Here is an 18,259-nt window from a genome sequence, read left to right on the forward strand (position 1 = left end):
GTTTCTGATGAACATAATCGATATTGTAATTAATAAAAAACCATAATTTCCAGTATTCATTTATTGCATCCTAATGTGATAAGAATACATCATCATATTAAATTATGCTTTACTGAAGTTAAAATGCTATACTTTGGATGCATTAAAATGCTATACTTTTTCAACATCCTTCACCCACAGAAAATAAATCACAGGAGTTGAAGTCAGAAGGACTTGGCTGCCATTTGAACATTGCTAATTCACCTGATTGATCAACTTGAGAGCTCACCATTCAGGTGGTAGGATAATTCACTGGTCCAATGAGGTGAGGTCCTTTCTTACTGGAATATGAAATTTTCTAGGTCATCTCCCATTTGGGAAAAAAATCTAGATCATCTCCCATTTGGTGGGGGAGGGGGAAATAACTACAATTTCAGACAATCCTTCCTCAATTATTCAAGCTGTGCCTGAATATCAATATAATTACCATATTTTTAATATACTATACAAATTTAATATACTATATACTTATACACCACAAATATTTAATATTCAGTAAATTGCATATGGGTAAAAAATGTACAGTGACTGACCTCATATAATTTGATGCAAACTAAAATTAAGCAAATGGGTGTTTTAATTGGCATTGCTGCATAATACGATCACAAATTATGTTAAAATGTGCGTCAGCATAATAGCTATATTATTTGAGTCTTTTAAATTTCATTTCTATACAAAGAATACATTTTAAGAAAATAAACAACACAAAAATCTATCTAAATAGAATGTAATTGTTCTGGACAGACATACTTAGGAATTCTACTATAAAAAAAAAGAGCAGTTTTATTTATGTACAAAAATAAAAGTATTTTCTGATTATTTGCATCCCCACCAATAAGCCGCAAAAAATACTGGTGAGCCAATGTACCTAGTCAACAAAAAGTACTTATATAACAACTCATGATGTTCCCCAAATGTACTTATGTGGCAGCCCAGAACACCTATTCTGCAATAACAAGACTCAAAATATTGACTCAAAAAACTAGTATCATCAAACGCCTTCAACTTAATTGAGAAAGCCATTCTGTGGTCCTCAGCTGATAGGTAGGTGGGTTCATTGTACAATGTATGCAGGCTACAGTTCTAGGAAAATTCTCCCCTCATTTCACTAACTGATACAATGCATTTACAGTTAAAAAAAAAGACCAAAACCTTATGTGGAGGAAAGTACCTTTTTTTAAGGTGAAAGTAAACACAGGAATTTACGGCTAAGAAAAAAGAGAGATGTGGGATACCATTGCCTACAACGTAAATGTACAAGAGGATGTACGAAAGCAATGGAGGAATAGTTACAATTCAACGAACTAAGCTTACTTAAAATCTTTTTAAAAGTAAACAATTTTAAATATTTAAAATTATATTATGATTAATTTGCATTGCAATCTAACAGTAAACAAAGGATTTTTTTCCTGTTCACATTAAAACTTTGTTTCCATGCAATTTATTTTACAGTTAATATTAGAAAAATATTTCTTAAGGAAGAAATTAGGAAGAAAATATTTCTTTCTTAATATTTCTTCCTTTCTTTTATTTTCTCTTTCTATGAAAATTATTTCTTTAAGGAAAAGAAATAAAATTCATTCGTTCATTATAGTATGCTCGATTGCTGCTGCATTCAGCTATCACACATGCATCAAAATATTTCATTTTAAATAATTTATCCTATAATTAACATGGTAGAAAGTAATTTTTCAATATAGAATATATAACCAAAACAATAATCATCTATTCTGTATGTGCAATTTGTATTGCAGTTTTTGTCATACATACAATAGTAATCCTTTTTTTAATATTATTTTATTGTTTACACATAATAGTAATACTTATTTTTTAATATTTTAATTTTTTACACATATATATATAAGAACTGCTAATTTTAAATATTCTTTCCTCTCAAAAGACTTTATTGTGTGAAAGTAATTAAAAGATAGTAATATTATTTTTAAAATGGAAGTACAAAAGTAACAATAATCAATGCAGGCCACCTGCAGCTGAAGAAGTTTTTTGTTAAAACAGCGTTTTCACACTTTGACACATTAAATAGAAAACAGTAATAATAATTAATATCTCTTTTGCAATATAAAATTGAGAACTCTGCTTTAAAAAGGTAATTCTTAATTTTTTTTGTTAAGTTTTCAAAGAAATGTTTTTTAATATTAACAGATTACAAAAGTACTATTTCATGAAGAAACCCTCAGTCTTATAACATTGTTACTTCATAACATAATACAATAACAATGCAGTATCATTCTGCTAATAAATTTCAGTACCTAACAATAAGTTACAGTTATAAAAGTATATAAAAACATTTAGTACCCATTTTTGATTTCAAAAAATTAAATAACACAAGTAAAAAAATTAAAAATTTATTGACATTTCTAACATTACTGTTAGTAGACTATATTTATTATATGTCAAATAATCACAATGGATTTTTAAAAATCATGCCTCTCTCAGTGTTAAAATTGTTAATAATTTCATTTCTTTCTTTGTGTAAAAAAAAAAAAAAAAAAAAAAAAAAAAAAAAAAAAAAAGGAATTTAATTCAAAAATAGTGTAACCATTTATTTTCATAAGGTAATTCAATATGCATCATTCCTCAAAACAATCATGAAGAGTTTTAATTTAAATCTGCAACCAATAATTCATTTGAAATAAAATATATTTACTAATAACAACTAGTTTTAAATCATAATAAAGTTACACACAAAAGAAAAAATCCAAGAGCCTTCAGATTTTATATTACATCCAAAGGAATGGACAGTCTCCCGCGCTGGAGATAAAAATGTTGTTTCTGTATAACGGTGCCGTTGCTCGCTTTGAAATCACCAAGTTTCTTAATCAAAAACTCATATATGCTTTACAAAATATAAAATAGGTGATAAAACAAATTCCAAATTTGGGCTTCCAGATGCCCATATTTGGGTGGAGGATTACGTTAGTCAAAATTTGATGGCTCTAGGTACCATTGTTTTACCACAATGCAAGATATAAATATACATTTATGCAGATTCTTCATTATTTAATTTCTTTAAATATGATACAGGGCGATAATATTTGGTGGCGAGAATTTGAAAAGTGAAACTACACAAAATGTCAAAATGAAATTAATAGCCCTTCTGGGCTAACACTCTTTGGTTTAAAAATAATTTATAAAATTATCACACTAGTAGTAGTACTAAAAAAATATTGTAAAATATTTTGTTTTATAATTTTTTTTTTCATTTTTATTTTACAGTATGTGGATTTTGCATAATAATGAATGACATTCCTTATCGTATTCACAATATTATTAGTAAGGTATTCCACTGTTATAATTTAAAATAAACTTAACTCTTGATGTACATAAATTGAGTAGACTCTTCCCCAGTTTCAAATGTGTGGCAATGACAAAGCACAAGACATATGTAACAGTGCTCTTATGATCTCTGCCACACTTGAACGGACCACCAAAGAATCGGTGATCGGTGGCTCTAGTCTTATGAAGACAAATTATGTACTCCAGGAGTCGAGTCTGTGTAAGGACAGATCTTAGCCAGAACATCAAGGGCCTGCCCCCCCCAGGTCGATGGATGCATTGCTGAAACAGATATAAAGATACCCAAACATACATTTTTCTTAAGCGACACTAGTAAGTTAACGACTTTGTGGGTGCATGGATAATCAGAAAGTACCATAACTATTTGCAAATGTAATGAAGAGTAACAACACTTTTAATGCATATTCATATATAATAACATAAAATACCCATACTTTTTCTTATTAATAAGACACAGAAGGCACAAAACTCGTTCTTCATCTTTGGAGTTAAAAAGAGGAACACATAAAAAAGAGTTAATCCGAATACACGAACAGTTCTTGTTACCTAAACAGAAACCCTGAAATGATTTACATATATGAAAATTAGTTAAATAAATTTTAAACTTACTTAATATCTTATATATAAAAATGATATAACAAATACATTTTTAATAGATTAATATATTTATAGATTTAGTGCTTAAAGAAAATTAGGTTACAAATGTGCTTTACAGTTGCCTCAAATATTGAAAACTAACAATATAGACATTTTATAAAAGTGAGCAACAGTAAATATTTTAATTATATACCACATATTTACAATAAAGATAAAATGAAATATAAAAAAATTTACTTTTGTGTCATTTATGCAACATTATTTTCATTTTAGCTATATTGCTGAAACTATTAATCAGCAGCCATTGCATTCCTAAAAGACAAGTGCTAGAATTCATGCATGTTATAATAATGCATGCAATAATTTCAATTAATCTAACTACGGTTTACAAAAAAAAAAAAAAAAAAAAAGTCTAAAATTTAAGCCTACCACTTTCATTAAAAAATGATGCACTGTTCCATTTATGTTTTTTTATATTTAAAATGTGTTTGTTCATTTTTTATTAAAAAGATGTGAAATGTTATACTGTTAGCAATAAATATGAAGTGTATACTGTTACCACTTTCATTAAAAAAGGAACATACTTTTCTATTTATTCTTTTACATTTTAAATTTGTTTGTAAATTTTCTACTAAAAAGAGATGTGAAGTGTTATACTGTTACCAAAAAAGTAAAAATTTCTTTTAATTATGTGAAATAAAATATTTTTGAATAATAAAAAATGCACATTTAAATAAATGTTATTTACCTTAAAAATTATGAAACAAGACAAAAACTATATTTAAAAAAGAAAAGTAATAATTCAATGGCATATTGTAAAGTTCCAAGATTATTCCAATGTTTAGTATAAAAATTCTAAAAATTAGGCAATGTTTTATACAGAAAAGACTACATTTTTGTTTTCCATTCTGTTTATTTATCACAAGCTACTAGCCTAAAACACTTTAGGACAGTCTTATAATTTTAAATGTAAAATTATCTCATAAAGCATTTTAGTCTATTTTTAACTCATTTATTCTATATTGCTTTCTTCAGAAAGAAATTTTAAATCATCAGATTATTCCTATGTTTATCTTAGATCATATTAAAAAGTCACCTCCTTAAATTAAGTATAATTATTTTCAGAAATATTTTAATAACTTTTGTCCTTTTGTTATAAATGGTAAAACATTTATTATAGAATTTTAATACAAGTTATTAACAATGACATCTAACTGAACTGTTAAAATTTACCCATACAAACTGTGACAAGGAAACTAATTACCTCAATTATTCATTTATAATTTCTTCCCTAAAATAACATATACCTTGCTTTTATTCTCATAAAACTATAAAATGGTTTGCACATCATTTTCATGCATATTTTTTATTCTAAATTTCTATTTACTACATGCACATGTTTAATAGTTCATAATTCTAGATTTATGGATGGAAAGCACACAAAATATTCTACCATCCCATAATAAATTTTCAATAAATGAAGAATTCATTAGAGGAATCATAAATTTCTTAAATTGTTTGCACAATTTTTATAAAATTTAGAAAATTATACTAAAGCTTTTGATTATATTAAAGCTTTTAATCTGCCTAAAACACTTTATATAAAGCATTTTTTTACATCAAAAACCTAACTTACAGAGTAACTTATCCAAAAAGGAATGAAGGCAAAGGAATGGACAGAATCCTTCATAATATGATAAATTTTCACATCTGTGGTTTGGTTTATTTAATTTCAGCAAAGCACATGCAGCTATACCCTAAGAAGAGGGATGCTTTTGCCGAGAACTTTCTAAAGGAAACTGGCCTGTATCTATGCACACATGAAGAAAATCATGAAAACACTCTGACCATGAACTTTTCCATTTATTATTATTATTTTTTTTTACATTAAATTTGTTTTTGTAAATTTTTTATTAAAAACAGATGAGAAGTGTTATATTATTACCAAAAAAGTAAAAACTGCTTTTAACTGGGATTCAAATCCAAATTGAATTTCCAGTGTTCAGCGACTTTACTGTTTGACCATGGGCTTTCCTTCTCACAGCAATGCAAAACTCATAAAAGTGTAAGTATTTATCATAAAAGCATTTGTAACTATGCCAATATATTTAGAAAAGATTAATATCCCTTATTATTTCTAGTTTAAAACATGTTCTATGCTGGTATCAAGAAGAAAGTGGAGGACAGGCATTTTTCCTAATACCACACATGCTTGGTCTAAATCTAGAAATTCAGTGAGCCAATCCATTTGTACAATGGGCTACTCTTATGGCACTGTTTCATCACTAAAGCTGAATATGGGCAACAGAATCTTGAATTAGGAAATGTGTTAGAGGTAGCTATATTAAGTATACAAAAATCAAGACACTTCAGAAAGTCCAGGATATTTTTAAACTTCTGAACACTTTGTTTTTATTCATGAACATGTAGAAGTCTCAATTCTAAATCTTATTAAAATGAACTTTTAGGATAAAAGATCCATACGAAAATTTGATTCCACAATATTAATAAGAGGAGAGTACAGTTACAGTTACAGTACTGCACTTGAATAACTTTAGAAATTGAGTGACCCAGCTATTGATACTTTACTTAACAATCGCATAATTTTCAGCAAAACAATAAAAAATGCCTAATTTTTTATTTAAGAAAAATGTTTTAAAATAAACATATGAACAATGAATGTATGTATTTATTTTTAATTTTTGGAACTTTTTTTAGCTTGAAATCAAGGGTACTGCTATCTGGTATGTAAAATATGAAATAAAATTTTTTCAGGGTATACGAAATTGATTGTTTTTAATTTTTTGGTGCATTTCTTTTGAGCACTCCAGCCCAGAAATAACACGGACACAAGAAATTGAAGGTGAAACCTTCACCTATGAAGGAAGGGGAAGAAGCAAGAAGGAAGGGGTTTATGCAGCTCACTTGATAAATGATGAACTGAGATTTTTCTTAAAAAAAGCTCCTCCCATATTATTAAAATTTGTCCTTAGAATATGAAACAACAATTCTCTCTAAAATACTTGTTTTGATCTTATTATCAAATTGTATATGTTGAAGCACCCTACACTTGTGTTGTGTTGATGCAACAATAAAAATAAATGCATATAAAAATATAACTACCAAAGATATTTTATATTAGCATATGATTTTGTGTAAGGAATATTATGAAGATTATTTCTGTAAAAAAATATTTTTCTTCGACAATAAATTTGTTTATAATTAAGACTGGGTTAATTAATATTAAGACTGGGGTAATTATGATTTCCATTATGAAGAGAAAAACAAAATAATTTTTGTCCGATGGAACGACGATTCAGATGTAACTGTTAGTTCAACATTTGGAAAAATTCAACCCATAAAAAGTGGTTCCCTTTATTCAAGAAAGTAAAGAAAAAAGGCTTTTGTGTTTTAGCTTAATTTGTACTGAACAATACAATGCCAAAATGGAAGGCACCAATTTATTCAACAATTTAGTAACCAATCATAGAATAAGAGTTTGTGGCAAAAAATGGGTGGTGGCCAATATTTACTAATTATATTGATGTAGCCTTGACAACTGCAAGGAAAGTATCACAACTTTCTACTACTGGAAATAAAAAGCAAAGAAGGAAAGAAATGAACGAAATCAGATGCCATTTACATTCATGAAACCAATCAGTATGCTTTGTAGTACAAGATTAAAACATTTAAGAAAATCAAGTGCCCCACCAAACTGTGAAATAAAGGCAGTCGCCTGATTCATAACAGCAGGAAACGTAAAATCTACAGATATTCATAGTGAAATATGTGAAATGTATGGCAACAATGATATGAGTGGCAAAAATGAATGTCATTGTTTATGAAGTTATGAAAATAATCCCTGATAAATCCCATTTTAGTAAACTATCTTTAAACAATGAAGATTTGCTGTAAGCAGCTGAGACTCAAATTTGAAGGAGATTTGAGCGAATAGCATTCATACATGAAAATCAGTGACAGAGACATGAAAACAACTGCATATAATAGACTAACAATCTCATAGAACAGCAGTCTTTATAGAACCGCGTTCTTCCTATAACTCTTCCGCCACAGTAGCACACTTCTTTGAAGATGATATTCAAAAACTCCTTATTTGTAATAATAATTATTTAAACTAAAAATAAAATTATATAAAAAATAGAAAATGACACACAAAATCAGATTTTTTTAACCCTTTGATGGTTATGAACAAGTTCAGCTCGCAATCGAATCATGCTCCATAATGTGCGCAAACGAGTTCCGCTCGAGAGCAAGATTTCACCTGAAATGGTTTGAAACGAGCACTACTCTTGTAGTGAAATTTTTCCTCAATGCGTGCTAACGAGCTAAGTTCATTCAGCATTATTATTCTGCATTGATTATGTTATAAAGGAATCCTATTCACAAAATTTAGTTAGTTTTACTGTCCATACATGGCAGTACAGGTTCCATGATTTTTTTTCATAATGAAGGGGGAATTTAGTTAGTTTTACTGTCTACAGATGGCAGTACGGATTCTATGAATTTCTTTTCATAATGAAGGGGGAATATTTTTTTTTTACTTTGTTCTTTTTATGCGTATGTTGGCACGTTTTTAGGGTGTTTGTAAAGTAAAATGGCTCAAAAGCAAAAGTTAGATAATTATGATGATGATTATGATTGTGATACAGAAAGCTCATCAAGTTTTGAGGCTGATGAAGACTTTGTTCACAGTATGTCAAGCTCAGAAGATGATTCAAGATTATTAGCTGAAAGAATTGTTGAAAAATATCACACTCACAGACATTTGAAACCAAATGCTGCTGAAACAGTTTCGGATACTTTAAGATTGCAAGCACGCCACTTTCCTGATTATATTCCACCTACAGAAAAAAAAAAAAAGAACCTACTAGACGATGTGTGGTATGTTGCAGCAAAAATGATGCCAATTCGCCATGAAACACGTGCAAAAACTATAATGCCCCATCATGTGCAATTCCATGTTTTAAAGTATATCACACACAAAAAGATTTTTAGGTAATAAGTGTATTAATTGCTTCATACAGTTTTACATTAGTTGTATTTATTTAGTCCTTTCAATTTAATATTTGTCTCATATTTATAATTAACTATTATTATTTATACAGTATAAAGTCCGTAATCTGAACATCCATTATCCGGAATGATCTATAATCCGGAACTCAAAGCCACAAACTTTACGCATACGCGTAAAGAATGTGCATACATTATGCATGCGCATAAAGAATGCGCATAATGTATGCTTTATGCATGTGCACATTGAAAGAAGTGTTTAATATAGTAAACAAATAAATATTAAGCTTTTTTTTTGTAAAATTTGATACCCTTTAGATTATAATTGCTCTTTATTTCATAAATTACAGTTTCATATTTTTAATTGTATAATTTCTGCATGCCATCTTACCACATTTAAATTGATAATCTATAATCCAGAAAAACCCCTAGTCCGGAATCACCGAAGTCCTGGATTACAGACTTTGTACTGTATAATTGATTATAATCATTTATAATTTACTATTTAATAATTATCATTTATTAATTATTTCAAAGTATGTAAGAACTGTTATTTATGTACTACAAATACTTTAAGAAACTTTTAAAACGCGTGAGGCGAGCTATCTATGGCATCGTCAGAGAAGGGTGACAGTTTTGAAAGAACGGCAGGGAAAAACGTGAATTCAGTAAATGAAAACTGCTCACTTCCCTAACTGTCAAAGGGTTAATAGCAAAACAGATATTTCTTAAAAATTAGCCCCTATGTACGTCTTCATATTCATAAGAATGCAAGCTATAAAGAGTAAAATATTTCCATGGGGGCATATAAAAAAAGTATGGTAAGCAAAGTCAACTTGTGAAATAATGCATGATGATAATTTTTATACTTTTAATTCAAGATTTTACCAATAGAATAACTAATAAAAATTATAACTAAAATCTTAAGCAAAATCATGTATATTCTCAATCCTACAAAACATATAAAATTTTCTGTTAAAACCTCACTACTTTATCTGCTTCCCCCTTTTATGGTGTGCGTGCATGCGTGCGTGCGTGCGTGTGTGTGGAGGGATGAACATATTTCCTTAGTACCAGGTACTGCAAGTTTGGTTTGGTGACTTTTCTCACAATAATCGCCATTACGTGTGCAAAAATTTTTTTCATCTAATCAGTACCCCCTTCAATGTATTTTACGATTGGGAATTGGCAAGGGATAAACAAGTGGCTATCCCATTTCTCTAAGAAAGAAACATTGTTTACAAGGAAAGCCTGTGTTTGAATGGCCACCTCTTGAAATTAAATTGTGACTAGAAGCTGAGATAGCTACACAACCTTTGTCCCTGCCAGGAAGGAAAAAAAAAATTGTCCAAACACAAATGTGATTTAATGAATTATGCAATCCTTTCATTACTATCAATGCATTTACTTATGATGTCAGGAGATTAATGCCTACCAAGTTTCGTAAACCAAAGTTTACTGCAGATAAATTGCAATATAATGGTTGATTAATGATACCATACCAGAGTTATGTGCCATTTCCTTGTTACGTCATCGTAAATGTTAAATTTGATTGGCACTATAAAATTACAGTTACATGTTAAGCACAGAAAAAATTTTAAAGGATAGTTCTTCCAGTGATTGATTCAAATTGCAAAATTTGCATTTCTAGCCATCAGAACTACCCTTAGTCTACTTAACTGATTTTCCACTTCATGATTTTAGGAATGACCAGTGCTTTCCTTGCTTTTTCTTCAGTCTACAGTTAGCACTTCCTTTCCATTCAAAGCCTTCTAATGTACAGTAATGCTTAAATGCATTTAATGACCTTTTTCTGCAACTCTTTGTGAACATAATGAATGCATCTCAAAGGGACAATTTTAAATATGGAAACCTTAAAAGTTGTGATACAGAAGTTGCACTTCCACCACTTATCAGTTGATATTTGAGAAGGAACCCTCACTCACTAAGAGCCTCTAGAGCAGTGGTATTCAAACCATGAGTTACAACCCCATTTGGGATTGTGAAAATTTACAGTAGACTTGCAAGGTGGATAAAAATCCTAAAAAACTTGAATTGATGGTATATAACTAAAGGTCAGTGCTCTGACTGGGGTTATGAAATCGTTAAGATATGGAAATTCTGCTCAACTAAATTTTTTCATCCAAGCAAATTCGAAAACACTGCGGGTACTGAGACTGAGGGTTTGGGAAATTTTCGTGAAGCCCGTTTTATTAAAGCACTGCAATTTAGAACAATAAAGCAACTGTCCACAATACACTAAACGGATAAACTATGAAACATTTTATACAAGTAGGATAACCCAATACTGAAGAATCAAGTTTAATAAATGGCTGAAATGAGTTTAATAAACAGTGGTTTTATTTTTGTTTTGGTTCCCGGAAATTTGAATGTAATAAACAGCTCAGTTTATTAATGTTAAATAAGTGGTAGTTTTTTGTAATATGTTTCAAAATCCTGCAAATAATAAATTTGGTTGCTTTTAATTTTCATAATGATGAAATTACGAATATACATTTTGCTTCCAGAGTAAAAAGATTAATATTAATTATGTGATTAAATTCAGTATTCAAAGAAACAGAAATTACAGCAGACTATGAATTCATAACAAGCCAGTGTTAAAAAATAGCAAATACAAGGTAAATAAATATCTTAGGCTCCGTTCAGATGGTGGCGTAAAGGGCATAGAGGCATAGTCATAAGGGCTTAAAATACGGGAATTCCATTTACACTTGCGAGAACGGGGTGTAAGCCGTGGCCAATGGGAGAAGCTAAATTTGCGCATGCGTCGATGTGTCTACAACTTTCCCGTGCTGTTCTCCTGCTCGATTGACTTCCCACATTTGCTCTGCTTGTTTTGTGACAGCGAAATCTTCTGTAGAACGCCGCTTCGTTTTATCTTCGCTCTGACTGGTAGGCACTTATCCCAAACTTGGCGTAAAGTTGAAAACTTTGAACCCTATGCCACGAGCCCTAAACCAGATTTTGTGATGTAGCACAGACTGGTTGCCTTGGCAATGGAGCTCGGCTTTAACTACTTATGCCCTTTACGCCCCCGTCTGAATGAAGCTTTAGACACGAATCAGACAGCACATACCTTGGTAAACACATACCTTTGCTTTATTCATTATAACACTAGTTTTCTTTTCCAATATGTTTTGAAAATTTGTGTTTTCCACCTATGAAGTGTTATTGAAAAATATAGCTAACAGTAATAAAATACATAATCCCATTTATCAATTATAAGTGAAATAATCAAATATAAACAAAGATTAGAGGTTCAATTTTTATATAATATTTAAATAAGCATACAATAAAATATAATGAAAGTAGCACTGTATTTCAAAACAAAAACATTATTAATTCATTTTAATATTCTAAAAATATTTAATTCTTACATACCTTGGTAAACATAAAAAATATTTAATTTTTAGAATTGAGAACTTAAATATGTATGCACTGAAAACACACACACACATATTTAGGTACTTACATACTATGACGACTACCTAGATATCTCGTAACCCTTGTAGGTTATACAGATTAACATTAAGATAGGTTATGGAGGGATTCAAACCCAGACCCTTCGGCACAGAAGTCAGCGATACTAACCACTATACCGGTTGAGCCACTATAATTAAAACTAAAATGTACTATTAGTGCAAAACAAATAAAAAACTTAAATACACTAAAAATAGCTGCTATTTTAAAAATACAGAGTAACCGTAAAGAAAGGTTCACAATATTTACACAAGATTTGTTATGCTTGTATACGACTCACTGCCAAGTGAGATTTAATTTTTAAAATATGCCCAAATTTTGAGAGAAATCAAATAATAAAATTTTACCATTAATTTCCTCAGTATATTCAATATTAATTCTTCCGCAAAATGGAAGAACAAGAGACAACGTGGGACAAGCTGCCATCATTTGGATACCTATTTAGCTGAATTTATTTGGTGGAAAAAAAAAAAAAAAGAAACGTCTTTCAATGCTATTTTGAAAGCCATTTCCTGCCACCTTCTTCGCCATTAGCTAACATTTTCTTTAAACCAGTTTTAAGTAAGTTAATTTTAATTTTTTAATTCATATTTATTATACTATAGTTTATATATATACGTTTATTTATAATACGTATATATATATTTGGGATTTTTGGTTCTTAAGTTCTTGTTCCTTTATAATTAGGGCTTTTATTTTAAAAGAATTTAGAAACATAAACCAAAAAATGGCAATCAAGATTTTTATCGGCAAATGTTGCCATGGTAGTTGTCATAGTACGTAAATACTCATATTTATATATATATATACATTTAGTATCACAAATTTTTATTTAAAAACAAAATTATCTCAAGTTCATTTTTTTTGCAGGGGGGTGTCACATTTCTTTAATTCTTCCGACTTTTGGTTTATTTTAAGAATTTTTAGAGAATTCTGAAATTTAATGGTACTGAATTTCACTTTAATGTACAGATCTTTGTGTAATTTGTTCTAAATTTCTTACTTATTGTCTATATATAAATTATATATGTAATAACATAAACAAAAGGAAAGCAGGACTATTAATTATGCCGATTAAGTAAAAACAGGAATTACAATTTGAAGTCTACATTAATTCCAATCAACTAAGTCATACTAAGAAAATAAAGAAATAAAAAATTAAAAAACAGAAATTAATTTTATAAAAAACAAAGTGTAAAAGAAAAATTTGAAAAGAATTTATAAAGACTGCAAAAGAAAAATATGTAAAAGATAAAGGTAAAAGATGGAATCAAAAAGAAAATTTGTCTTTCAAGCACTAGCTAATAGTTACGGAAAAGCAAATTCAAGTGAGATGAACAACTGAAATGGCAGAAAATAATGCCGACTCATCAGGGGGATTTAGCTTATTTCACTCTATTCCGAACTGCTCAGACATTTTTTTCGTCCTTGTCATACATATGTAATATTAAAAATTTTTTATACTTGAATTTTTAATGCCTCAAATTTAGCTAATCCATATGCATGTCAAGAATTTCCCTACACATTACAAATCAGTTTAAAACATTCATGTAAAAATGTAAAAAACATTACAACAATACACAAGTATTAAATCAATAATAAGATTAAAACATGTAAAAAAATTTGTAAATAAAACATGTAAATAAAATGTAAACAAAAGGAGACTAAAACAAAACAACAACAAAAAAAAAAAAAAAGAAATATTATAAAAATATTCAATGAAATGAAATTGTCATATTTAAAATAATAATAAATTAGGCCAGAAAATTTCTTAAAGCTGTGAGAAACTTGCTTCAGTTTAACATACAGTGTAGCTAACATTGAATGGAGTTTTTCTCAATTCCAAAAGCAGGCATGTATGTCTGCAGTTGCCAGATTTAAGAGAAGGGCAAAATTAATTATTAATTTTCCATCTATAATTATCTCCCAAGAAAGAAAATGTAAACCATTGCAAATTGAAATTTGGAAGTGTTAATACTTAAGAGCACTGTGTTAAAACTATAAAACTTGTAATGATATTCATTAAAATCATACATTTTAAAATAGAAAAAAAAAATGGTAAATACATAAAAGTAAGGTAGAACAGAACATGCATAAAAAAGCAAGTAAATTATTGCTGATTTTCTTGGAGAGTTGACCTATCAAGGAGAATCAACCCTCCCCCAAAAAATTCACAATTCCTGCATGATCACGCTTTGTATCCTTCGGATATTTGAATGAATTCTTTTAACCGTAAAAAACTAATATATAAAATTTATATTTAAATGAATAGTTAATAATTTTGAAATATAAAGCTAATTCTCCCAATGACAATAAAAAAAGAAAATATTTACAAAAAGAATTTTATAAAAACTGACGGGGAATTCAGAAGTATCAACACATATATAATCCATGCAAAAATATTATACAATTTACTACTACACAATTATAATGTCTTAATTACATGCATATACAAAAATATAAGCCAAAAATGTATAATTCTAATGATAACTTGCAATTTAAATTCCATAGCTGCTATTATGAAGTTTTTAATAGGATGTTTGTTGGAATGACACTTGAGGGATGCTTAGGTTTACTGTTAAAAGAGGTGGAAAAGAGTGTTAAAACTGTTTATATAGAAAGGAATGGTAAAAAAAGAATTTGAAGTCCAATGGTTGGCTGCAAACCAAAAAAAAATCTAAATATTAAGTGTGAGGGTGATAAGTGAGTGCTTTAATCTCCCTTTTGGCTATTATGTAAATAAAATGCTTTGGGTCAAAACAAATACATCAAAATTAAAAATATTATAAAATACTCTATATTTGAAAGTCAAGGAAATGGAAAATAAATAGAATAACAGCCAAAAGTCTTCACCCACAATCAGCGATATTTGGATCTTTAGAAACTAAATGTTTTTGGTTAACAAAAGGAAAGTGGCCAGAGTTATTTAAAAGAATTTACAATTAAATACAGAATATACAAAGCTTCAAAGCTAACAAAACATCCAGACTCATCCTTTGAGTATGGTTTAACTCGTAACTTACTAGTTTGAATAGGAAGTTCATTCCTGTTTTATTAAGTGAATTATTAATAAAATGGAAAAGAATTTGATTGTCTATAAAACCTGTATGAGTTAAATTAGTTCATCTTTTAGATGATCTACTTCTAGGCAGATATTTTTGATTCTATTACAGTTCTATTCAATTCTAAGAATTTGATTGATTATTCTGTTGCTAAGAACTTTTCTGATAAACTGGTATCCCAGTTAATTAGTTTAATAGCAGTAAATTATCTTCTCTCTCTTTTCTTAACCTTCCAGTAGGCGCGCTTGGCAATCTTATATGAATACGCGCGTGTCGTATTTTTTGCAACATCCGTTATTTTACCGGCACGCAAAACGACAGAAATCAGTGAATATTGATAATAAATTTGTTAAAAAATAAAATATTAATCTCATTATTGCAAAATACAAATGCTAGCACATTCAAATATAAGTAAATTATTTTCAAATATAAGTAAGTTCTTATGTTAGTGAGATGGAAATGCAATGATATATTTCATTATAGAACATTTTAAATTTATTATTTAATAATTCATTTTAAAATCGAAGCTAATTTTAATATTCATCAAACGCGAGTATAGACAAATAAAAAAGGAAAACACCTTGGTAGGAAAAAAAGTAAGTTTAGCATTACTTACTTCTGCAAGGAAATTTACTTCTTACTGGTTACAAAAACACACTTTAAACTAACTTTAATATTTTTATTTATTTCTAAATAATAGAAATAACAAAAATAAGGAATGGAAAGAAAATAAGGAATGGAAATCGCTATTGTTCTCCCATCCAAAGGTTTCCTTGTCTTCCTTTTCTTCATCAGATAATTCTTGAAGAATGCGAGCAAAATCAGCTGGCTTCATATATTTTTTTTGCCATGAAAACTGATATAAAATTTACAGAGCCAAATGTATTCAAATTAAAATAATACACGGCAATTAATAACACAAAATTAAAAAATATTTTCCGAATTTTTACCCACAAACACGCGCGTATCGTAACTTTTACAAAAAAGCTGCCACGCAACACAAATACCCAGTAAAAAAAAAAAGTCAAATTGGCCCATACCATGATGAGAGTAGAAAGGAGGAATAGAAATGACATTCAAATGTTTCAGCTTCGATATGCAAAAAACGTGCATTAAAAACTTAGTTTGTCGTAAACTTTGCACATATGCAAGTGCTGGAAGGTTAAATTCTCGCTCATGTTCGTGTGAGTAATAATTTAGCTTGTTGAACATAATTTGATATTAGATAAGTGCTTGACTAAGGATACACCAATTATTTTGCAATTGTGAGTGAACTGAAGTTAGAGGATCACTGAAAAATCGATTAGGGAAACTTTTGAAGAATTACAAAATCACTTGATAATCCAAACATACTTTTAATACTCAATGATTACTCTATGGCATGGCACAGCACAATGGGTACAATCTGCTCCCCTCAACTTTAATAATGACGCATTGCGTTTTTACTAATGAATACAGGTAGACAAGCAAGAGATAAATATAAAAAGGCACAAAGTGAACACTTTAGCTAGTAATTGTAGGCAGGAAAAAGAGAATGTGTAATAGTTGCTTTGGTATTTATAATGTTGCAGCGCTTTATTTTAATCCTGTACAATGACTGGGTAACAGTCTACAGCAATGCAATTACTGCAAGGAAATTGCAGATGCTTTGAAGGGGTTGTACTTTAATTGAAAATTAGAAATTTAAAGGTTTATTGCCAATTAAGTGTCTTTCAAATTTTATATTTAATATATATATATGTGTGTGTGTGTGTGTGTTACTGGCAAAGAATGAAATGTCGGCATTCAGCAAAATAACCAAGCATTTTATAAAAATTTTTTATATAAATGCATTTTATATAGCATTTTTTTATATAAATGCTTAGCATTTTTATTTGCTTTGGCAATATTTATAAAATGCTTGGCATTGTTTTTCAAGTATAAAATATGAGTATTATATGCTTTTCCTATGCACTGTATATAATATCTAGGCATATGCTGTTTGGTCAAAGTATGTAAAAAGTTATGACAATAATATCAATTAAAAACATGCATTCTTCAAAATTACAGATGTTATTTTGAAAAAATAATGAAAGAGTAGCATTACAATTTTTTTTATTCAAAATACTAAAAAGAAAAATGGAAGTTCTAAAAAATAAAATTTATGCCTTTTCTTATTAAAGAAAATAAAATTTTCAAGGAAAAAAAATTAGAAATTAAAATTAATTTACTTGATGCAATATGAAATTTTGAATTGGCCTGAATGAAATTTTGAATAACACTTTATATCTCTAAGACAACTAAGACCCTAAGAGTTTACCCAAAGACATTTTGTATTTTGACATTTTATTTTTTACACATACACTTGGTGAATTCTTGGTCAATTCCACTGGACTGAACAATTGCAACTGATTGTAAAGAAATTTCTTGGTCAGGAATATCTTTAATTCTAGGCTTATTCTAGGACAGAGCTGTTCAGCTGGTGGCCCGACAAATTATTTTTACCGCCCTCGATCACATTTTACTACGAATAAATTTATGTTACTAAATTATTATTATTAAAATTATTTTACTGTTTGAAAATTTAAATCTAATTTGAATTTAAAGTAGGTACTAGTACTAATTTGAATTTAAAGTAGGTTTAAAGTAGGTAGTTTGCATAACTTCACTTAATTTGGCTGAATACAGCAGCAATCTGTTTAACGTCTGATGATGGTTGGCTCAATGTTAGT

The 18,259-nt window shown here is 28.9% G+C and overlaps 1 protein-coding gene across 3 annotated transcripts in view; it reads right to left on the reverse strand.

Annotated features, from left to right (window-relative positions):
- LOC118204188 (cGMP-dependent 3',5'-cyclic phosphodiesterase-like) overlaps positions 1-18,259 on the reverse strand; it is a 157,602-nt gene that overhangs the window by 68,740 nt on the left and 70,603 nt on the right. For all 3 annotated transcript variants that reach the window (XM_085820735.1, XM_085820734.1, XM_085820736.1), the window contains exons 6-7: positions 12,099-12,164; positions 3,792-3,916 (exon numbers count right to left, since the gene is read on the reverse strand). In XM_085820735.1, the coding sequence (XP_085676861.1) occupies positions 3,792-3,916; positions 12,099-12,164 (191 nt within the window). The remainder of the gene's footprint in view (positions 1-3,791; positions 3,917-12,098; positions 12,165-18,259) is intronic.

The sequence above is a fragment of the Stegodyphus dumicola genome, chromosome 7 (assembly GCF_044657685.1).
Source record: "Stegodyphus dumicola isolate Sdum_Otavi_A_Nest chromosome 7, ASM4465768v1".
Classification (NCBI taxonomy): Eukaryota; Metazoa; Arthropoda; class Arachnida; order Araneae; family Eresidae; genus Stegodyphus; species Stegodyphus dumicola.